The 23,143-nt window shown below is 41.6% G+C and overlaps 2 protein-coding genes across 3 annotated transcripts in view; one reads left to right on the top strand and one right to left on the bottom strand.

Moving 5' to 3' along the window:
- The window catches only part of LOC141806930 (inositol-tetrakisphosphate 1-kinase-like), a 34,775-nt gene extending 20,094 nt beyond the window's left edge, over nt 1-14,681 (top strand). The window contains exons 5-11 of the mRNA XM_074692648.1: nt 927-1,044; nt 8,564-8,662; nt 8,871-8,911; nt 10,236-10,401; nt 11,509-11,576; nt 11,659-11,821; nt 12,029-14,681. Of these exons, the coding sequence (XP_074548749.1) occupies nt 927-1,044; nt 8,564-8,662; nt 8,871-8,911; nt 10,236-10,401; nt 11,509-11,576; nt 11,659-11,821; nt 12,029-12,348 (975 nt within the window). The 3' untranslated portion in view covers nt 12,349-14,681. The remainder of the gene's footprint in view (nt 1-926; nt 1,045-8,563; nt 8,663-8,870; nt 8,912-10,235; nt 10,402-11,508; nt 11,577-11,658; nt 11,822-12,028) is intronic.
- Nucleotides 14,682-15,114: 433 nt separating this feature from the next.
- plk4 (polo-like kinase 4 (Drosophila)) lies at nt 15,115-22,181 on the bottom strand. Of its 2 annotated transcripts, none has more exons than XM_074691402.1 (15): nt 21,943-22,181; nt 21,009-21,104; nt 20,577-20,672; nt 20,112-20,226; nt 19,058-20,027; nt 18,884-18,972; nt 18,369-18,715; nt 18,169-18,273; nt 17,525-17,627; nt 16,511-16,660; nt 16,183-16,411; nt 16,004-16,091; nt 15,784-15,921; nt 15,592-15,698; nt 15,115-15,501 (listed from the first exon to the last, which is right to left on the bottom strand). In XM_074691402.1, the coding sequence occupies exons 1-15, from the start codon at nt 21,970-21,972 to the stop codon at nt 15,390-15,392; spliced, it is 2,775 nt and encodes a 924-aa protein (XP_074547503.1). In that variant the 5' UTR covers nt 21,973-22,181; the 3' UTR covers nt 15,115-15,389. The 2 variants fall into 2 exon arrangements, with proteins under 2 accessions (XP_074547503.1, XP_074547502.1); XM_074691401.1 differs by lacking the exon at nt 21,943-22,181 and adding an exon at nt 21,200-21,422.
- Nucleotides 22,182-23,143: the final 962 nt, after the last annotated feature.

Below are 23,143 nucleotides of genomic sequence, written 5' to 3'. Positions count from 1 at the left end.
CAACTATAATGACAAATCCAAAACTATTATAACCTTGATGCCCATTGGGGTAGAAGAATTGACTGATTAGATTTTGGGGGTTTGGTGTTAAAAAATAGCAATGCATTGATCTCCTCAACAGGATCTGGACGAATCGGTTCGCAGAGAAACGGTTGTGGTGTCTCTTAGAGCGCGGTCACACTGGCCATCCAAAACTCACGGTGCCTAAGCACGATTGTCCCCCTGCAGCGCTGTTCCCCAGCTGTAGAGTACGGCCAGCGGTCACACTACCCCAATATGAACCAGACTTTAGCGGGTATCACAGACGTGCACAGCCTGCCTGCGTCATCGTGAAGCTTCTGTTTACATGAAGCACGATCTCATCAGAGTCAGCACAATGAGACACAGTTAGCACTGCTTCAACTTTAGAGACTTTTGGACTTATATTAAGTCGTTTTTGCCCGACACAGCCCTCTAACACCCCCGCTTTGTTTAAAATGATTGTCGAGAGATGCGCTCGCAGTGATTATACGTAATGGATCGCACACACTGTTCACGTGCTTGTGCTCGTGCATGAAGTAAACCGTGCCGAAGCCCACCTCTTCGAAGCGTGCCGAAGCACGGAAGGGAATCTTGCTTGAGCACGGCACAGTTGCGGTCACACTGGCCATTCCAAACGTGCTTTATGGCTGAAGCGTGCTTAGGCACGGCATGATTGGCCAGTGTGACCGCGTCCTTATTCCTCTTTCAAATGATTGTGGTACAGCCTCTACAGTAACTGTCGGCCTGCTCATGCTTCTTCATTTTATTTAGGTTTGTCTTTTCAGGTATTTTCTTCAAACTTCTTTTCCTTATTTGAGCCTCACTTAGGTGGATATTTTACTTCAGCAGGTCAACTTGTACAAGTAATAAAACCTCATCAAAATGTTTGTGTCTCTGTGTTTCAGGAGTACATTGATGCTCACCCTGAGACCATCGTCTTGGACCCCCTCCCAGCCATTCGAACTCTGCTGGATCGCTGCAAGTCCTACCAGCTCATCCATCGGATAGAGAGCTGTATGCAAGGTAGGATTGATTTTGAATCTTTTGCAAAGTAGCAGTGTGTTAATTTCCTCACCAAGGGGGAAGTTGATAAATGTGATGGTTTTACAGAGAGTTCTCTGGGGGATTAGTTTTGACAGAGTTCAGGACATTGACCAGCAGGACGTTTCAGTGAAAAAGTGCATTTAAAGGTAGTTATATCAGTAATATCAGGTTATAAACGTCGATAATCAACAAATCATCAATATGAATACACACAACCTGAGACAACAGGTCTATCTCCATGTTCTGCTGTGTTGCTTTGTGACAGATGGTTTGTGTATAGGGTCAGTAAAAGGCTTGTCAGGGGTCAAATTTAGCTTTCTATTCCTTTCCTGTTTCTCAGTATTACAGAAAAGCAGAAGTTGTTTAAAATGATGAAGGAACTGTGGGCGCCGCTTTCTGCACATTCTCTGTCTTTTCTCTTCACATCCAGCAGGGAAACCCAGATGACACATGACAGCACAGTTTCTCCTCACTTGAATTATTCTACACAATACATCCGAGCAGATGTTTAATTCTTCCCGACTGAGCCTAACTCTACAGCGATACACTCCCATTTACACTTTGGTTTTAACAACATCAAAACTCAGCTGTTTAATTTTGTTCTCTCCAAAAGATCAGATACTAGCCCTCCAGTCTGTCCAAGAAGACCTTCCCCTCTTTCTGATCCTGGAAACTAATCAACAGACAATGTCTTTTGACTGGAGGCAGAAAAATGCCGTGACTGCAGGACGTTCTCAACCCACACACTGTAAACACACCTGTGACTCATCCACATTTCCACAATCCCTTTACCCCCGTACATGGCAGGGAACATAAACCTTTTAGGTATTACTCCAGCGTGACTCTGCGAAGGGCTGCAGTCTGGTGTCAGCGCAGCGGATCAGAGGCATTTCAACATGTCGCCTGTGTCGTTAGTTTCCTGAAATAGAACATCAAGAAGACATCTTTTTATCCAAACAGACATGATGGCTGTTACGTAACAAAGTAGAAGCCGCATCACTTACTGTCTTAGTGTGTATTCAGTTTGAAGGGAAGGATGGCTCACAGGCTGCATTTATAGGAGGATTTTTTTACTTCTCCACTCCATTAATGCGAGTGGTTCTCTCTGCACACTTAAGCCTGCATACCAAACCTCCCTGACAATTGTGGCTGGTTAAGACACAAGAATGGAGCGTAAGACATTATAATCCTACACCACACCTCTGTGGTTGTAGAAAAACAGCACATGACAAAGGAGAAGTGCACTTATTGACAGAGAGAACTGGGTTAAGGTTACACTAAAACTACAGGATCGTGTGAGAGAGTGGAAAAAAAGTCCACCTTGCTTTCTTAGGCACAGCCATTTCCTCCTTCTTATCAGCAGAGGCCAAGGAGTCCTGGAACTGCTGCCAAGGCAACCCAGTGCTAAGTAGTGAAAGGCCACAAAGAGGCTGCTCCGGAGTCCGTACTCCTCAGAATAGAAGTCACTGGGAGGAAGCACTTGAGATGTGCTTGTGCTTGTGCTTGTGCTTGTGCGCTCTGTGGTAAAGCAGACTTCATTTCATCACTCGCGTGGTGTCTTGGTGTTAAATGTCTTAGTCTTAAAAAACTCAGCTGCTCCACAGTCCTTTGTTTAAATACAGTAGTACTTTACTTCAGAGGTCCGCAAATTTCATCGCACATAGGTAAAAATAAGACAAAGTTTTTTCTTATTTCTTTGAAATTACCCCTGAAATTTTATAAGAATTTGGTGAAAATTAGCGCATAACTTCTGGACGGATTCAGTTTTGCAGTGCGCCTGTACTCACAGTGTCTATCACAATCAGGTAAGGCCAATTTACAACCCCACTGTTGGTGAGTATCACATCTGAAGCCTTCAGTTGTATCATGTCAAACATTATAGGCCTAATCATAAAGGTTTATCCTTTTTCATGTGATCTCAATTATGTATATCAACAAACTGGGCTCTAAAGAACTTGGTGAAATTAAATAACAAATAGCTAACTATCAACTGCTTATTGGGAAACTGAATTATTTACGGAACATTTCAAAGGTAATTATAAGAGGAAACAATGAAGCTAACTTTTGTATTCAGAAACTAAGCAGCTATTTATCACCTGCTACTCTGAAAATAGCAGAAACGTTGAGATAGTTCTAAAAAAATTTCGTGGTGGGTTGTGATTTACTTTCACTTTTTTTGCCAGTCGTCACCTTCTTACCTTGCAATTTGGAGTAAATTTCAAAGAAACTGGAAAAAAACAGTAACCTACCAATTGTGACTTGCGGCAATAAATTTGGACATTATCTTAAAGAAGTTATGAGCTAATTTTAAAGAAATAAGAAAAAACTTTGTCTTGTCTTATTACCTTGGTGTGATGAAATTTTTGACCTCTAAAGTAAAGTGTTACCTAAACAGATTGAAACTACAAGAATGAGCCTTAGCCTTCTTCTTAATGCTTTTTAATTAAAAATAGCCACGCAGGGCCTACACAAGCACTGGTTTTAATTTGTCTCCACTGGAATTTTGTCACTGCTCTGTTGTCAGCCATGCGCTCCCTTTATAAGCCAGAGCCAAGTAACTGTTTATGTTACTAGGCTGAATCTCCTTGTTCCTGTGTATGCTTCACGTTTGATATGTTAGACTGTTTTTATAGACAGAAACTGTCGTCATGTCAACTCTCCTGTAAAAGCGAAAGCCTCTCCAGCTCAGGATAAAATCACGCTCCTAAATACAGAGGGATCAAACCGAAACATTCCTGGTTTTGTGCTGTTTTGATCAGGCTGTCCCCCTGTTTTAGCTTCAGCTGACACCTCTGGAAGATCCAACAGACCAGAGTCCTGTTAATGCAAGTTACAGCACGACACCGACAAACCTTGAGACACTTCAGGATCTAAACACTTGTTATAGTCCGAGAAGCCAAGCGGGCGAACACAATCAGCCAGCTTAAAGAAAAGACTCCCGGCACTGTCAGGTGTGAAAACGCTCTGTCACAGCGACATCATCTCATGAGCAAAAGTGTCACATTTTTAAGACAACTATCAAACATCCAGTTGTGACAATTTGATTCAGAATATCACACATTCTGCAGCTCTTCCTCCTGAAGAGGGGGCCTGCAGAGAGCGGTGAAGAAAAGGATGCTGGGGTTTCTAGGAAACAGGCCTGAAATAGCAACAAGCGAGTTCATCCCTCCACCTAAACAGCAGCAGACTTTATGAAGCTTAATGTAACCTGGCACTCTGGTGCTCTGCGCATCTAGTCCCTCAACCAGAGAGGAGATATAATCGGGATCTTTGACTTTATCGCAAGCCTGTGGGGGGATTTCTTCTTTACTTAAAGCGTGTTGTGATTTGCACACATGAAAGTGATGTAATAGAGCAGACAGGTGCAGAAGAGCAGAGGATAAACCAACAAGAATAGGAGGAAACAATGGAACAGGGTAATGAATTGTCCCGTAAACATTTTCCTGGGCTCCGCTGGGTCTGCTGCAAGCCCCCAGTGTTTATACAGAGCCAAAGATTGATCCCTCTACCCGCCTCTCCACCCCATTATCCCTAAAACGTCCAGCAGAGCCAGGCATGCACGCTATTACAAACTTGGCCACTCTCACTTATCCACCATTCCCTGCTCTCTTTATTATAAATCCTTCTCTCTGGGCTTGAAATGTTTTCTACTCATCAAGGTTTAGCTCTGATGATGTTTTTCTGTTGACAAAATTTAACGCCATCAGTCTTTGGGAACATGGTGATGTAAGAGGGACATTTTCTTTCCAGACTGTTTTCTGAAAGACATTATGTTGCTATTCCTGTCCTGGTGAAATAACAGCAGTATGACGAGCACGGCTGTAGCCAGTGCAGAGATGACTGATGGGTAACCCTTCAGGCTTCCCGCTCCCTAAAGTGACTGGTTGCAGAGCCAACACTGGATCATATCCAGCTGTGCAGGGAAAGGTTACAGAGCGCAGAACAAGTATCTGCCTGTGAGAGAGAAAAGGACTTCTCTGTGTTTGTCTGTCACGTAACAGCAGAACAGCATGAAAACTAGAAATATCACCGTGCTAAATCTGCTTTGGCATGCATTAAAGGTTCAGAATTTTCCTCTTTGAAATGAAAATTAAATGGTTCCTTGAGGGAATTAATTTTGTACCTCATGGTTAAAGCACATGTTCAGCTGCAGTGGTTCACTTCTGTAACTGGAGGGCCTGTCAGCAGGGTTATTCCAGGTTGGTAGTGTTTGTTAGTTGGTTCCTTTTCTTTAAAAACAAAGTATAGTTAAAAAATAAAGGCAAAGCAAAAGTGTAAGTAAAACAGTATTTCCTCAAAAAGCGAGGAATGCGTCCCATGTTAAAAAAAACTTTTAAAAGAAAAGTTGTAACATGTTTACAGACTTGTGGAGAGTTTGTGTATTCATACACACCACCATATGGTTTATAATGCATCCATTAAGACTATTACCTCCACCAAGGAGGTTATGCTTTAAGGAGAGTTTGTCTGTTTGTTTGTCTGTGAACAACATAACTCAAAAAGTAACAAATGGATCTTGATGAAATTTTCAGGAAATGTTCAAAATGGGATAAGGAAGAAGTAAATACATTTTGGAGGTGATCTGGATCACCGTCTGGATCCAGGATTTTTTTAAAGGATCTTTATCATTGTGAGATAGGGCTGTTTTCACCATATGTGTATATAACTCCACCATAAATGGTAGGATTGCTTTGTAAAACAATACAAGACAAGGTCACCATAATTTCTGACAGATGTAAAAGTACGATCCAGATCCTGACAGTTTAAGAAAGTAATACATGAATTTCAATCAATAATTAGAGCCACAGCTGAGTTGACAGACAGGTGAGCTGTACTCCTCAGCTTCCTTCTTAGGTTAATCAAGAGTAAGGTTGAGTAGGCATATCCAATAAAGCATCACCGCTTGGCTTCAGAATGTATCCCCAGAGACCAATGGGAGACATCACAGAGACAGATCATTGTATAAAGTCTGTGATATGTACACAGTTTAATACATCATCCATACAGCTGATGTAGGGAGGAGAATAAAAGAAGGCTTCTGTTTCATGTGGAACAAGAAGTTACTGAACATAAATCTTAACTTTTGGCACCATTCAGTGCCACTGACTGCTGATATCATCATCCGGCTGGAAAGCTGTCACATTAGCATTTAACTACACAAGTACAACATATGCTGCCTTTATCTTCATTATGGTCTCCTGTGGTCTCTGTTTTTATGGATCACTCGTCTACTTGAATTGATAGCCAAATACTTGAGTTGTTGAAAGTGAAACTTGTGTGGGCTGCAAGGCAGAAAATGTGATATAAACAATTAAGCAGTTGTAAAAGTTTTGATAATGGCCTCACTCATCATACTGAACTTTTACCTTTTGCAATATTACAAATTCAAATATAAAGGGTGGTCCAAAATGCAGCAAATGACCATAGATTGTATAATGAATGGACATAGTCTCTCAGGTGTTACCTGGATGTTTCCGAAACAAACTTTTGAAGCATATTGGCTATCGCAGCCATATTGGAAGTGACAGAGGCTTTGCGTACAGCTATATGGCGCCCGTCAGCTACGTGAGCTGAGCTGTGCCTCTGATTAGGCAAGCTCATGATGTTAATACCCTCTAAACTAAGTTAGAAAAAAATTCACCCTCTGTACCATCGTTAAATAAGTGATTCAGACAGGAGACGTTTTTTTGTACCCAGCTGTGAATAGGTTAATTTCTGCTTTGTTGTGTATGTGACTTCTGGTACTTCCAGAGCCAGCCTCAAACAGACACTAAAGAAACAGCAGATTTTAGCACTTCAGCATTGTCTCATATTCTTACACTGGAGGTTGCCACTTGCAAATAATGAGGGATATTTTTTTTTTATATCTGCTTGAAGCACTGAAGTAGTCAAGTAGTCAAAAAGGCATGTACGGCCCCCATGTACGAATACAACACTCAGCTCTGGACTAACTGTAGGCAAATGAGATTCCCCTGACCTCAGCAGAGAGAGGGAGAGGGAAAGGGAGCACTACCACGGCTGAGGCCAGCAGCACACAAAGGCCGGACTGCTTCTATTGTGTTTTTGTCTTTGCAATTTGCCAGCTCTTGGTTTGGCCCCCTCGCTGATTTCCTGTGGTGATATCTCTATCCAGCTGCCTTATCACCCCCGCGTACCTACTGTGGAGGGGAAATTACACAAGGCAGAGCATTAATATAGGTGCAGCTTCAGCCCTGACATGGAGGAGTGTGAGGGAGCCGCAGGATGTTTGTTTTCTTCTGTCTTATCAGAAATGACCGACCTGCTGCCACAGGATGTGATGCCAGATGTGACGTTAACAAACATGACGTGGTGTTAAAATACAGAGGATGTGGGTGAGAAAGCGCCAAGACGTTTGACCTGGCCTTAATTATGGTTCATAAAACATTAGCTGAGGTTTTATTGCGTAAGGGCACCTGCAGAGTGTGCTGGTGACCAACTTTTGTCTGTCAGTCAGGTGATGTATCTGATGACTGCCAAGGCCTCAGCGGGTTCAGCCTGTCTCTAGTTCCTCTCAAGATTGTGGGTCTTCCTGTATTTCAGCATTTTCGTGCATGCGTGTGTGCATGCATGTGTGTGTGTGGCGTAGAGGAGCTGAAGAGCCAGGCAGCTTTTTGCTTTATTTATTTGGACAGGAGTCGTTTGTCTCCCCAAGCCTCAGAGGGCCTCTGCTGTGTTTGTCGTCTAAACCTGCCACAAGGAGAACACATAAATATACAAATGCAGCCAAATCAAGTTAAAATTAGACCTTTCTGCATACGTGACAAACTCTTCTGCACCACATGTCAAACCAGTCTTTAGTATCGTTGCTCAAACTCCAACAGGCTGTGCTGCCCCTCATTTGTAAGTAGGCTATGGATGACAACAGGAAGAATAGCTGCAAGTGCTGCTATTTCCAGAAAAACACATCTTCAGCTATCACAGGGAGCTGAGACTGTGCACAGACACACAATTTTCCTCAAAGCGGATCAGTAGGGAAAAAACTGACATTAGAGCCATCTCTAAATGTTTCAGGATTTCTTTAAAAAAAGGTAGAGACAAACTGTTAAAGTCAGAATTTGAAGCGTTTCAACACAGAGCATGGTGAAGGCTGTGACCTTTTTGTGTCCACGGTATGTCAGAGATTGAAAATGTATCAACCTGAAATTGATTGGTTCAATCATTGATTGGAAAAAAATAGTAGATTACTCCTTTTTAGCAGCAAGTGATTTCTGGCTTCAGAGATCTGTGATGAAGAAATGAAGAAAGCGATGTTGGAGGTTTTGACAGGAAATACAAACAAGAGTTGTTTATTGGGCCTTTTTACTTTTTTTTTAATTCTTCAGTTTTTGTAGAAACTGTCATCTGGAAAATAGTGCGGCAACGTTAACAATGTTGATTTTTGTCTTTTACTCAACAGGTGATTCATTTTTTTAAGATGATTAAGAGCAAAGGATTGACCTTTTTTCTATCTTGCTTCCTTTACCTCTCTTTCCATCAGATGAGAGGATTTGCTCTCCTCCATTCATGGTCCTGAACACAGATTGCAGCCAAGATGTGCTGGAGCAGATCAAGAGGCAAGGACTCACATTCCCATTCAGTAAGTGCTTTTCTTAATCTCCGCCTCATGATAAAGATGAGTGGCATCTTTTGATTACATCTCCGTTGACGTTCTATAGATCGAATGGTGAAGATGTGTCATTCTGTTTTCACTGTGAAAATGTCAGGAAGAGCTGGAGGGTGAATGACTGTCTGTATTCTGTAAAGGTGACCTCGCTAACTTCTCCTCGCCTTTATTTCTTCCTCAGTTTGCAAAACACGGGTGGCTCATGGAACCAACTCCCACGAGGTGAGAGGTCACCCACACCAACACCCACACAGTTTGCTTTGAGCAAGCATTAACACTTGTCCCAGGATTGTCATTTAACTCAAGTCCAAACAACTCCATCTGATAAGGTGCTGCTGTACTTTGTGTGTCTTTGGTGGTCGGCTGAAATCAATACTGCTGTCAGCCTCTGCAAATAATCCTCATTCCTTCACGCTCACTCTTTTGTGTTAACTGTACTTGGCTTACCGGTATGTCTCCATATGCTCATCTGTCAGATCACTTTTAAACAGGGTGTCTGTGGGGTCTTAAGAAATATTAAAAGTTGATAAATCAGTTGTGGGAAAATTAAGGCCCTTAAAAAGTATTGAAAAGTCTTAATCATAATGTTATTATATTTTGACGTGTCCATGAATATTTACTTCCTTCCTTGGCACTGTTACAAACTAACCTGACATGTTAGACAGACAGTTCCATATATCTGCCACGGAAATTGTCCATCTGGTTCAAAAATGTTTTCAGAGTCTGAACTTTCAAAGACAACCACCTGGTGATTGGACTATCATTCTGCTTATCACACTCATCACAGACCAGTGTGAGGATCTAGATAAAGCTTTACCATCTCAAAAAATTTCTCTCTAGATCATAAGAGTTTCTCAAGCCTCTCAGACTTTTGAGGACCTGGATCTTGGATTCTTACGATTTAGAGAAAGCTTCCCCTGATCTAAGTTGTTTTGCAACAAATTTTCTTTGTTCAAATCACCTTTTAAATGCGATGAGACAAGGTATTTATCAATACAGTTTTGTAGCACTGTTGTTTCAGACTTGACAACAAGCAAAGTTGTAATTTTGTGAGGCGCGGGCTAAACGTAGCGCTAGCAGTCCAACATATCCATTAGCTAATGTGACAACAAACTCAGTTTGTACAGTAGTTTAGTAGCCATTCATATGTAATGCTGATAGAAAGCAAATAACACAACCTCAAGCGCATGTCCTAAATTTTGACGATGAAATAAATTGTTGGTTTTTTTCTGTAAGTTGGCCTTGAATAACTGCTGTTACTTTTTGAGGGAATGGGAATGTCAATTATTTTTTCAAGCTTTATTCCTTCTCAGCTTACCTAATATATGTTGAAATGCAAACTACAGCTATAGTTTAGTAATAGTAGTAGTAGTAAAGATCAGTTGCTAACAACAGCTTAAAGTCACGACAAGGTCTTACAACTTTTTGAAAGGTTTTTATAAAAGTCTTTAAAAGGTATTGGATTTAACCTCAGGATTTCAGCATATACCCTGATAAAGCTTTTAGAAGATCCAGTCAGTCATTGTCTGTGTAAATCTGTCCACAGATGGCTATTATCTTCAGCGAAGAGGACCTGAAGGATGTGAAGCCTCCCTGTGTGATCCAGAGCTTCATCAACCACAACGCGGTGCTCTACAAGGTGTTTGTGGTGGGAGACTCGTACACTGTGGTGGAGAGACCCTCACTGAAGAACTTCCCTGCTGGACCAGCAGGTGAGAGGACGGACAGACACTAGCCAGAGCGTACAAGTTGCACCGCTTCTTTAAATTCCTCAATAAAAGCAGTCATAAAACGGCTTTATAGTCCCTGTGATTGGACCTTTTAAGGGATGAGCAGACTGCATTAGAGCTACTGATACACGCTGTAGGAAAATACAGAAGAGCAAAGGCATCCCTCCACATAAACATGTCAGAAGCACTACCCATGATGCAACTTTGAATGCAGGGTTGTCCCCTTACACAAATGACTCCTGTATTTGCATGAGGTATAGCGGAGGCCCTCACACAAACCGGTTTCCTCCCATCAGTGTGGCTGTCTGCTTTGTGTAACAGTGCAGAGAGAACATTTGCTTTCAGCCTGGAATGCTGAGAGCTGCAGCTAAAGGCACAGCCTCTGTCAAACACAAAAAAGCAACATACCAAAGCGATACAGCTGCACAGCATTCAGATTAGTTTGCACTGCAGTCTGGGGGTATGCAACGTGTTTTGTAGGTGAGGTAAAAAAATAAAGAGAGATCGGGTTAGTGAAGACGGCTTAAAGAGAACAGTGTTTGTTTCCATGTTCGCCTACTCTGGAAATGTCCCAGGACATCGGCCCAACACTACATCACAAGAATCCTTGACAAGCCAAAAGGGAATATTCTACTTGGATAGTTGGGAGTTAGTGATTGAATTTTCTTTTTCTGTCCTCTTCCAACCTCCTGCTCTATAACTCTTCATAAGGTCGATTATTGCAGTGAAAAACAAAAAAGGGGTGATGATTTATTTCACTTATGACTGTCAAAGGAAAGTCTTTCCCTGAGGCAAACATCTTACAAGCTGTTTAGTCTGAAGTGAACACTAAACATGACATGAGTATGGGTTTAAAGACGAAAGCATAACACTTGGTTGATTTAGTTTAAGGTATGGTTTTGTTTTTTTTTGACAACAGGTGCTTAAAGCAGTTAAAGAAAGAAGTGAGCCTCTCCTCTTCTTATTGCACTCTGTAACTATCTGAGCTTTGCTGCCACCTAGTGTCTAAATGAGAAATGTTTGACCACATAGAGGAAACTACGTATTCATCAATATTCCACTCAACACTTTCTTTTTTTTCCTTTTCAGATAGGAGAGCCATTTTCTTCAACAGCCACAATGTTTCCAAACCAGAGTCATCTTCAGACTTGACCACAGTAAGTCCAAAGAGTCATTTTTCTTTTATCCCAGCACGAATGTTAAATTTGTGTGCTGATGTGTTTAAATACTCTGTCTCAGCGAGAGAACTTGGAGGGAGTGTCTCAGCCACCCAACGATGATGTCATCAGAGAGTTGTCCAGGTCGCTGAGGCAGGCCCTGGGCGTGTCCTTGTTTGGCATCGACGTCATCATCAACAACCAAACAGGCCAACACGCTGTCATTGATGTCAATGCATTCCCTGGTAGATACACTAGTTGATCTCTGTCACTCTGTTCTTTGAGTCATTGTGCAAAAATTACTGAATGTACTTCAGCTAACAGAAAAGTTAGCTGAAGTAGAAAAGTTGTAATATGAAGTTTTTAGAACCAGATCAAGATGAAGATTATGTCAGTTTTAGATATTCATAAAGAACTGAATTAATAACTGCCTGATGAACATCCTTCTACAGGGTACGAGGGCGTCCCAGAGTTTTTCAACGACCTCCTGAACCACATCACCAGCGTCCTCCAGAGCCACAACCCAGACTTCACCCCTGCCACTGAGCCACCCAAAGCTCTGCCTGTAAGCACCACGGTACCAAACGCTGCCCCACCAGCCCCTGGCTGCTGTGGCATGCTGGGAAAAGAGGCCAACAGCAGCCCCTGGATTGTAGAGGGCGACGGCGGACTGAAGGGCCCACGCCAGAGACTGGGCTGCAACCCGGCCATGTCCCCCAATTTCCAGCAGCACTGTGTGTCCACAATAGCCACCAAGGCGTCCTCTCAGTGACTGAACCCCCCCTCCCTTTATTCCGTTTGACCCCTGAACAAAAAAAAAAAAAACGGATGACATGGTGACAATAATAATGAATAATCATAATAATTATGATGTTAATTATGATAATATATCTAATCAAAAAAGAAACCTTTTCCTATATAGTTATTGAAAACGGTGGTGATTGGGTGTACGCTTTTTTCTCTCTGCCTTTTTTGTATTTTTGGTTTAGTCTAATGAGACTTAACAGTACTGTAATGTGAACTTTTGGGAACTTTGCCTGATAGCTGATTTTATTTTTCTCTCTTGTGTGAGATCTCTGTGATGAAAGGGTCCAGGGTGAGGTAGCCAATCAAGATTGGAGAGATGTGCCACTAGATGTGCAATGTATGATCCAAACAAACGCATAAACACACACACACACACACACACACACACACACACACACACACACACACACACACACACACACACACACACACACAAGTACATATAGACTGACCTGTAATGTGTGTATGTTTTTAGTTAATACAGCTGACTCCTACCAGAGGGAGAAGGAGAGAAGTCATGTAAACAACTCCACAGATCTCAGACTGCTATGTGACTGTGGCCAACCGTCTGAACATGAACAACAAATTAATTTTAGGTTCGGTTAGTTTGAACAAACAGGTGTAAGGTTTACTGCTCAGTGCCATCAGATTCATGTCAAGTGTAGACAGAACACCTAAAAGGAGAAACAAACATCACCTCTGAAGGTTCAGTTAAGAGAAATCTCCATGACCATGTGACCAAGTTTTTTTTTTTACTGATTGTTGTTGCACCAATGTTACTAGGTCCTTGAGTGTTTTACTGTTTGACTGATGTTTGGTGTAAAACAAGCCGCATCATGGTTTGAGTTGCTCCACAAGAAGACGAGGATTGCATTCCTTTTGTGTTTGTGGATGTTTCCTTTCTTTTTCCAGAGAATTCCAGGATTTTTTTCAGGATTCCAGTGGGATTTGGTGAGATTTCTGTCATCACATTATGGATGTGTAATCTGCTTTTACAGACTCTCACACATCTTCAGTGCTTTTATCTGTGATGTGAGCAAACTACTCTCACGAGGCCAATATAACCTATCAAAAAAATCCAGACTTTAAGGCTGCTGTAAAGCTTGTCATGTTTCATTGATATCTAAATCAGCTACTATACATATCCATAAAGAATAAGGTCAGATCTGAGTCTGGATACCCACCAGTTGGGTATAAATGATTTAAAAATAGTAACAGTGATCTAAATTCTCTATAAGCACCTTTTTTAAAGAATACAGCTTGAAAAACCTCAAGTAAGGGTTTCATTTTCTTCAAGCTTAAATTTTCCAACCTGTCCTGTTCCAGCTGCTGTATTTTTGTCACATGTAGAAATCATTCGGAGGGGAAATGCGGGGCAGTCCAGCTCTTGTTCCCAATGTTCACTGTGAGATTTTTTTACTCCACTTCTGTTAATACATTTGTCCTGATATCTACTAAGAGCAACTTTATTTTATTGAGATTTTATGGGGAAATGTTTTATATGATGAATGAAAAAGCAGGGGGTGTTTTGGAACAAGCAGAGGGTCTTTATTAGTGGTATAGTAAACAAGCTGGGACTGGGTTAGTACAGTTGGGGACAGAATGAGCTTTGTGGTTGATGCTGTTGTCTCCCTCTAGCACTACTAAGGAATGAGTGCCAACCTGCAGTGAATACAGATTTTTTCTTTCCTCTGAGCCTGCTGCATCTGTTTCCTCTCTTGTTGTGAAGAGTTCATCCTTGCTGTTTTACTTTCTTTATCAGTATCCAAGGAGACTGACTGTCCTCTTCATCACTCTGAGATCAGAAACACTGGTGTCAGTGCAGCCATCTCACCAGCGCCTCTGGAACAAAAGACATCCTGAAAATGATTTTGAGTGTTGTGACACTTCAGTGAATTCAGAACCTGAAAATGTTGCAGCAGGCTCAGGGGAACCTTGCAGATCCTTTCCCCACATCTAGAAATAAGGACAAAGTTGTGAGTGTGTCCCTGTAAAGGCTGATATGTGTACACCGCTATATTGTGCGTCCTATGTTGTGCTTCTAAATGGGAAATAAATGGTTAATCCTACCCTTGGTCATTTCTGCGGCCCAGACAGTGTCATCATGCTCCCAGCTTCTACCTGAATGTTTACGTCTTGGGTGTCTTGTACAGTACATGTATATATGCTGAGGCTTACATCCGTACAGTATGTTTGTTTTGTATCAGTTCTGTAATTGAGAGGAATCCACAATTTTGTGACCTTTTTTTAATTAAATGGCCAAAACAACAGGGCGAAATAAACGTGAAACCTTATGTGGCTCTGTTTGATTCAGTCTGGTTATTTAAACCTTGTGTGTTGTCTTCTTGAGTGTTTTCATAACCCATAATAACACCTCCACTGATCACAAACTGTACAATGGCCTGGTGATTTTAGCCCAGGCCTAGTACAGTAAAACAAGAAAACTAACTTATCTGAATGAATGCTTCTTAATGATGGCGCACGTTGTAAAGGGGTCTACACAAAGGCTCTAACACACAGACGTGAATAGTTTCTGCATGTTTTCCCTCCACATTTCCTTTCTCCAGCTCTCTTACCCAATAGAGCCAAAAATATGACCAATGAAGTCTCTCCTCTGCTACAGCTTATCAGTTAATGTTGATTAGCACATTTGTGTTAATTCTAATATTTTGCCTGTATAGCATACTTCATTAATACAGATACCTTTGACAGAAGATCAAAAACAAATGGCTGAATTTCTCCACCCGGCCTCCAGCTGTTTATTGTCTCAGTTCTGCACATTTCATAGAATTGGAGACACTTAAAATGACACATCAGTAAACAAACATACCCAACAAGGCCAGTTCAGACTATACAAGACGCTGCTTTAAACATAAAAATATATCTTTTCATAATCTTAGTCTTCTGTACATGTAAAAAAACACAGATGTATTTACAGGAACACCAGACGACGGAGGGTTTCTAATGCTACTTTCTGCCCGTGGCTTAAGTTTGTTTTGACTGCTGTCAGTGGGGTTGCAGGTGATGCGCTGCTGGGTTGGCCAACAGTCCCAGGATGGTGGAGAGACAGTGCAGCTTCTCCTTCACGTGCTCTGGCAACTTCTCGTTCTCCTTATACCTGTGATGAAGACAGATGACAATGAAATCCAGATGAAGCCACTGCACCTACTGCTCTGCATACATGTGAGGAAACAAACATCTGCAGTACCTGGTGATCCTCCCCTCTGGAGACGTGTATGTGATGCAGGAAACTCCCGCCTGAACCACCAGCTGAGAGCCGTCATTGAACTGCACCCACACCTCTCCACTTGTCAGCTGCACAAAGCAAAGCCATAATTGTATTACAGAGAAAGCTCTCAAGCTGATCACAGAAAATATGCTTGATTTTATTTTGACTAACCTGTGATGCCCAGCCAACATTAGGCACAAAAATAGACTTGACCACTTTTCCTGCACTTTGCACCAACTCCTGTCGCACTGGGGAGCTTTTCTTGTTCAGGCTGGCTGTGGTGAAATCAGAGCCGTCGTAAGAGATCATCTGCAAATCAAGTGTTAGAAAAGACAAATCTCAGCAACCCATGAACTAATCTGAAAAAATCGTTGGGCTATGAGGCACTCACCGAAGGAGTGATTTGTGGAGGTTGAGGAGGTGATGCTGCTTCAGGAGGTATTGGCTGTGAGCATGTGGAGTCTGGGGCAACCGGCCTCCTGGGAGGGACATCAAGTCAAAACAAGATTATTCACTCTGCCAGGACAACAACAAATCAAATAGTTACAGTACACGTCACATTCCTCTCACCTGCCGATGGTTATGGGGAAGAAGGGGACTTTCTTAGTGCTGCGCTGCTCCTCTGCAGTGATGGCAGCCTCCAGAGACAAACACATGCTGTGACCCTCGTCAGAAAGCTCCACATACAGCCGGCTCTCTGGGCTCAGGCCACTTAGCCCCACCTCGCCTTTCACGGTGTATGACTTCCCACTTTTCTCTACTACTCGCACCAGCTCTGAGGTCTTATGGGTCTTTGCTCCTGCAAGAGAGTCTTCATTAAGCTTTCAATGATGTCAATTTTAGCTATAGACAAGAAAACAGTCAGCTCAGTCCCCCTTAATGGGATCATGCGTCTCACCGTCATAAAAGCAAACCTCCAGGTCTGCGTTGGGGCAGTTCTCCATCAGCATCACTTTTGCATACTTGGTGTAGAGTGTCACTTTTGGGGTCTTGGATTTCACTAGCTGCACAAACTTGGAGGCGTATTGGTACTTCTTCCAGTATTTTTCTGTGGCAAAAATAAAAGAATCAGCACACAACTAGGGATGGGAATCGATAAGATTTTGTCAATACCGATGCCCTTATAGATTCTGCTAATCAATCTGATTCTTTATCGATTCCCTTATCAATTCCTGTTGTGAATTTTCTTGTTACAAAAAGTAGCTTTACAGGTTTTCTGTGTCAACAACATTTAATTGAGTTTATACTGTAAGTGAAAAAATGAAATTTGTCCCTGAGTCTGGATATTTCTGGACATAGTTATACAGAAACAGGTAAAAAGGTGCCCACAATGTGATGTTGATGTACTGTGTTGTAATATATTAATAGTTCAAGTAGGCCATCTAGTGTCTCAAAGTGGTTATAGCAATGGTTTAAGTTGTTTGGAAGCTTTCTGTAGTTATGTAGTCTGCCATGAGCCTTTCTATTGCCTGTTAGCTTTTGACATTTGAAATTCTCAGTATTTTTCAAGTTGAAATTCTATTCTGAAGCTTAAGTTATACTGATGTATGCTAACTGCTAGCATATCAATGCAGTTTCCCATATAAGTTAGCATCAAGCTTGCGCTATTTTGTTATTTTGGTAAATAAGGTGATTTATACCATTTGGAATGTACTGAATTTGAATCTCCTGAGAGAGAGTAATGTACATTTCTTTATTAAATCAGTTCTTCAGTAAAACTTCAAGCTGAAAATCCTGAAACGATAAGGGAATTGATAAGGGAATCTTTAAGCACAAAGGCTAACGATATCGATGGATTGAAACATTTCTTATCAATTCTCAACAGGAACCGGTTTTCAATTCCCATCCCTACACACAACTGACAATCATTCCTGATTTATGATGTGATGGCGTGCTAAACTATTCAGGATACCTGGAAGGTCCCCATAACTACAGATGAGAATATCCTCTGGAGGAGCAGGAGGAGAGTCAAGGACAGGGAAACCCTTTCCACCATTAGGCTGATAAATCGTCACCTTTAAAGGATGATAACATGCTTTAAATAGCAGGAAAACTTGAACCATCAAACACACATTGCAACACTTTACTTTTTACAAACAGAATCTTGATGCTGCTGTTTTGGTAAACCTAAGACTCGTTGACTGCAACTAAATCACAAGACAATTTCCTTTTTCAGATTAAAAACACTGAATTAAGCCAGACGAAAGCTTCTGGGTAACTTTCTTTTTACAGTGAAGCTGAGACTCTACAGAAACTGATGAACAGGTGCTACTCCAAAGATGTAATCATTCAAGAAATCATTTTAATTTTGCAGAAATATCTCAAAATCAACTATTCAGACAAAATCGATATCTACATTTGTTTTATTATCATACAAACTGCTCAGTGGAAAACGTGGATACAGGTAAGGTTTATATCAGTTCATATCAGTCTGAAAATAATTGTGTTCAGTTTTTAGACCTTTTTCCTTTTGTAAATCATAAAGAGACATCAGCATTAATTTCAGTCCACCTCAGACCTCACATTACATGCAACAGTACAACACATCAAACTCACCATTGAACCATCACAGGAAATCCGAAGAACTTCCTTGACCCTTTCTTGACCATTCTGAGATTTCAACAACTCCATACACACCTCACCCGTGTCCAGAATGCTAACCTGTAACAAACACACACAAATGGAATGAGACTTTGATAAAAGGTTTGAATACAAGTGATCCCAAAAGACAGAGAAAGAACATTCTAACATCTCACCACAGCGTTTTTGGTCTTCTGTCTGATGGGTTTCAGTCTTGCCACACACAAAGGCGGGACAACGTCTCTCAGTGTTTTCTTGGCTTTATCAACGCTTGGCTTGGCTGAGGGGAGCTTAAACTCTCGGCTGTGAGGAGGTTGGAACTCAGCTCCAGGTATGTTTTCTCTGTACGAGTCAGAGTTGGAGGGGAGGCTGTGATGCATGTGGTGCTGCTTTTGGTGAGGGTTCATGCCTAGGCTCCTGGGCTCATCTGACCAGGAGTTGTGAACACCCAAGGGTCCTCTGCTGCTGTGGAAGCTACCGCTGCTGCTGTGGGTGCTGCTGTCTACAGGCCTGTGCCCAGAGCCTGAGACAGAAACATCAGTAATAATTATGATTTACTCAAACGGTTTCAACTATGTTTAACAAATAAGACTTTAAGTGTTTTGTTTGTCTCTTTATTCATATCAAGTTTTCAAAGAGGGCTGGAGCCTGTTCTAGCCATGAATCAATTAACAAACATTTTTTATTTTACCGTCATTATTCAGCCAGTTGGTAACTCCCTCCAGGTCTTGAAACTGAAGATTTGGTGGATGTGCAGTCCGTGTGGATGAGTACCCAGAACTGAAACCCACAATGCAATCTGTTAGTTTCATTCTTTTTTTCTTTGATCTAATGAACAATATGGCTGAAAAGACAGACTTCTTACTTGGCTGACTGTTTGACAGGAGGAGACGGGAGCCTTCCCCGCTCTGAAAATGGGTGCTGATTGGATGTCGTGGGGAAGACTGGTTGTCCTATACCCGTCAGCATCTCCTCAGAGTGACATCTCCCCAGCTCAGCATGGTTTGATGTACATGTGCTGGAGCGATCGGAGGAGTGAGCTCTCCTCAGGTAGCGAGAATGAGGCTGTCCTGTTTCCCCACTGTGACCCCCTCTGCCCCTGCCCTCTCTGTGAAATCTGTCAGCAGGATGATGCTGCTGCCACTGGTCTCTATCCTCAAAACAGTCCCCGACTGGTTGGCGTGGAAGACTTGAAATCGGCGCCATGCGGTTAGGAAGGGCAGAGCCAATCACATGCCTGGCTCTCCTCTGGAGCCGGCTGTTGCTGCTGGCTGAGGTGGAAGAAGTGCAGGCTGTTGAGATGGTGGCAATGCCACTGTCCATGGATCCTTCATCCCCCTGGCCCACCTCTTTGTTCCTGACCAGTAGGCTCTGCGTCATAAACGGATGGTCGAGCACTGCAGAGAGGCTGGGTCGCTGGGCGGGGTCCTTCTGCAGCAGCTGATGGATCAGATCCTGAGCCTCCAGAGAAACATGACTGGGCATCTCATACTCCCCAAGAACTACTTTAGACAGAGTGTGCTTTACTGTATCTGTGTCAAATGGAGGGCGACCCATTAGGAAGGCATAGAACATGCACCCAAGCGACCACACGTCTGATTCCAGGCCGTGAGCACTGCGAGTGGCCACCTCCGGGGAGATGTAGTTGGGTGTGCCACACATGGTGAAGTGCTTCTCATTTGGGAGTTTGAGCTGTGTGGCAAGGCCAAAGTCTGCTATCTTAATGTTCATATTGCTCGTCAGCAAAAGGTTCGACAAGGTCAGGTCACGATGCAAGATGCCGTGGGTGTGTAGATACAACATTCCTTTCACTATTTGATGCATGAAATGTCTTGCTGTGAAACAAAAGAAAGTTATTCTAACACAGGTAGCTCTCAAATTTATGATAACATAGTTCTGATTTATGCGCTTTGCCTTACCTTCATCCTCTGAGAAAGGCATTGTCTTCTCTTTGAGGTACCGACTCATCTCTCCATTGTGGCACATTTCCAACACTAAATAGACATAGTTGCTGTCCTCAAAGTAGTTGTACAGCTTAAACAAGACAAGATAAATGACAGAAATAATTAACATGTCAAAGTCTTAAAACCAGCAAAATATCAGTATAAAGTTTCAGAACACACAATATCATTTTCTACACAAAGCCTTTATCAAACACAGAGATGACAAACAAAGAATGCGGTTGTAGGGAGGGGGGCAGTACTCTGCATTAAGTAGCCATGGCAACAATAATACAGAGCTGGTATGCATGTATCAAACACAGAGTAGACTGACTCCTGAAAACTTTAACAGGAGAAGACATTCTTTTTAAATAGCAGTGCTGTTTAAGTCTGTCTATATTTACACAATACACACAATAATATGTTATTTAAAGTTAATGATACCTCAAGTATTGAAGGATGTTTTAGTCGGCACTGAATCTCCACCTCATTTGTCACACGCTGGACCATACCAGCTTTGTGCATCGCTTTTTTGTCAATCTGCAAATGAAAACAAAAGGAGGAAATTAAACACCTGCCTCACACAATCAACACATAATAAAGCACAGCACTGCAGCACTGCAGTTTGGTCTCATAGCAAACAGGCAATCTGTCGCCCTTACAGACAGTGAACTCTGCAGACCTCATTTGTGAGGAGTCAAGGGACCACAAGAGACCCTTGGGACGCAACTAAGGTTTAATAATCCACAGTGTGCATTTTAACTGTCAGTCCTGGGCACAACAGCTTGACCGTTAAAGTGTATACATTACAGGTAAAGTGTCCTTTGATTACTGCACATCATTGGCTCAGACAAACAGTGTGTAAGGGGGTCTTACCGTTTTAATAGCAACCTCCAGACCAGTCTTCACAGATTTTGCTCGATAAACACATGCAAAGGAGCCTTTGCCAAGGAGTGTGAGGACCTTGAAATCCTGCAACAACAAAAAAAATTAAAACTCAGTTTAACCAAAATAAATAAGAAACAAATGTTACAGATGTCAAAATAAAAATCTTAAAGGTGTGATACCTCGATCCTGAGATCCTGATCATAGATTAAACTTTCTTCATCATCTCTGCATGTATGAGTGCCATCAGAAAGGTTTTGATAAAAGTAATGTATAAGTTGATCAAACACTGTCCCTCTAAGGTGCGACATGCTGTATGTACAGCAACAGACAGCCCAGCATCTAACGACTTCACAGGGGAGAAACCTTCCCACAACAAACGTTAACTGTCAAACACGCCACGAACACCTGACGCCGTCATATGTCCAACCACAACCTTCAATTATCCCGGCTGTCTTCCCGCTAACGAGGACCACTTGAAGCCGTTTCCAAGCAAATCAGCCCAGAGACGAGAAACAACTGTTTGTCCCGAGAGAGCAACCAGCCGGGGGTAAGATTACACAGCCATGTATTGACAACATACTACTGATAAAATTAACTTGAGTGACTAATTACTATGAATGTTGGCAACTTACAGCAAAATAAAACACTTTGAATACACATGACGGGAAATAATGTCGCAAACGTCAAATTAACGATGTTTAAATTGCGTTAACTTTGTAACAAAAGGCAAAAATAGAACAAGTGATTTGTTAACATGTAACTTATAAGTAAATCAGTTACTAATGAAAATATTTTTACAAAGCCAACACAGTTGAACACACCTAATGAACCAGTTTAATAGTTAACTCACAGTTTAAATTCAGCATGTGTGTTTGTAGTTAGCGAGCTAGCTTGTGGGCGTTAGCCTAACAATAGAACTCACCTCTATTCTATCGCCGATCGAAACACTCATCGTGCCTACTTTTCGATGTGCAGATACATGCAGGTCTGCTGTAAATTTTCTCGATCAATTGAGGGCATCGATAATCCACAATGGAGTCGTCAAAAGGCAAACAGACTTTGTTCTGCTGTTACCCTCCAAAACTTTGCCATTTCTTCCATTTTGAAAATATCCGCCCGTTAGACCCTGGTGCAACGTCACACACAACGTCACATCAAAACAGGAAGGCTAACCACGCCCCCTCGAGAGGGACAGGGACAGGGTATATGTGGTGCTTCACGTTTAATGAACTTAAACACTAATGTTTTATCTCGAAACTTGTGTGCATGTTTTTTTCACTTTTACCTTTCGCCATTCTTTACACTGGAGCATTTCTTCTTCCGTCCACCTTCTATTATTTATCAATGTACTGATGCTTTTATCTTTAGGTTGAATATTCCATTCATGCCATTATTGCTTATCTCTTTTTGTTAAATGTTTTTCTCTTTGTCCCCTTCTATTTATCATCTTCTGTGCCATGCTTTTATCTTTCCAATTACATAAAAAAATATTTTTAGAGAGGTTGAGGGGTTGATAAAGTCTCCCCAAATTTACTGTGTTGAATAAATAGTCTTAAAACTGCAAACTTGTTCAAGGTACTGATGGTTTATAAACATGTCTAAACCACAGGCACACCACCAGCCTTTTTGTATCTGTTTTAAAATTTATATGCACAAAAATGTCATGAAAGGTTTTTTTTTAAAATGCTGAAAACTGCTTAATTATATTAAAAAAAACTTTTCCATCTTTATGGACATCTGCTTGCTGTTAGTAAAGAACAATAAGTGACTTTTTTTGAAAAAAAAAAAAAAATGAAGTTTAATAAGGCATGTTGGCCTGCAGCTTTTTTTTTAATTTCGTATTTTGTGTTTTGTAATTTACATTTTGTGACAGAAGGGCAGATATATAGGAACCTTTCTTCCTTCTGCTGCTTTTTATCCTTATTTGTGATTTAAACTTTTGTATTAATGGTTTTATTTTTCTTGATGGAATGAAATAGAAGCCAAACAAAAAAAAAAAAAAAACAGTTTACCACTGCAGACCTACAAATGACTTATGGAGACAAATGACGATTTTAGATTTCTGTTTTGGTTTCGTAGACCAAAAGGTACTTCAGCCCTTGTTTGGATTTCTAGCAGAAGAA

This window comes from Halichoeres trimaculatus, unplaced genomic scaffold (genome assembly GCF_033239565.1).
Source record: "Halichoeres trimaculatus isolate MK-OKI-2021-1 unplaced genomic scaffold, fHalTri1.1 fHalTri1_scaffold_17, whole genome shotgun sequence".
Classification (NCBI taxonomy): Eukaryota; Metazoa; Chordata; class Actinopteri; order Labriformes; family Labridae; genus Halichoeres; species Halichoeres trimaculatus.
Note: the sequence above shows the minus strand (reverse complement) of the source record. Positions and strands in the feature narration are given on the sequence as shown.

Bases quoted from the DNA above. Each gene is read 5' to 3' on its own strand.
- plk4 (XM_074691401.1), bottom strand. From the start codon at position 21,328: ATGTCGCACCTTAGAGGGACAGTGTTTGATCAACTTATACATTACTTT. The intron at 18,973-19,057 runs GTAAGAAGTCTG...TGTGGGTTTCAG, and splicing joins CCTGTCAAACAGTCAGCCAA to TTCTGGGTACTCATCCACAC. The intron at 16,661-17,524 runs GTATCCTGAATA...TTTTTGCCACAG, and splicing joins TAGTTATGGGGACCTTCCAG to AAAAATACTGGAAGAAGTAC.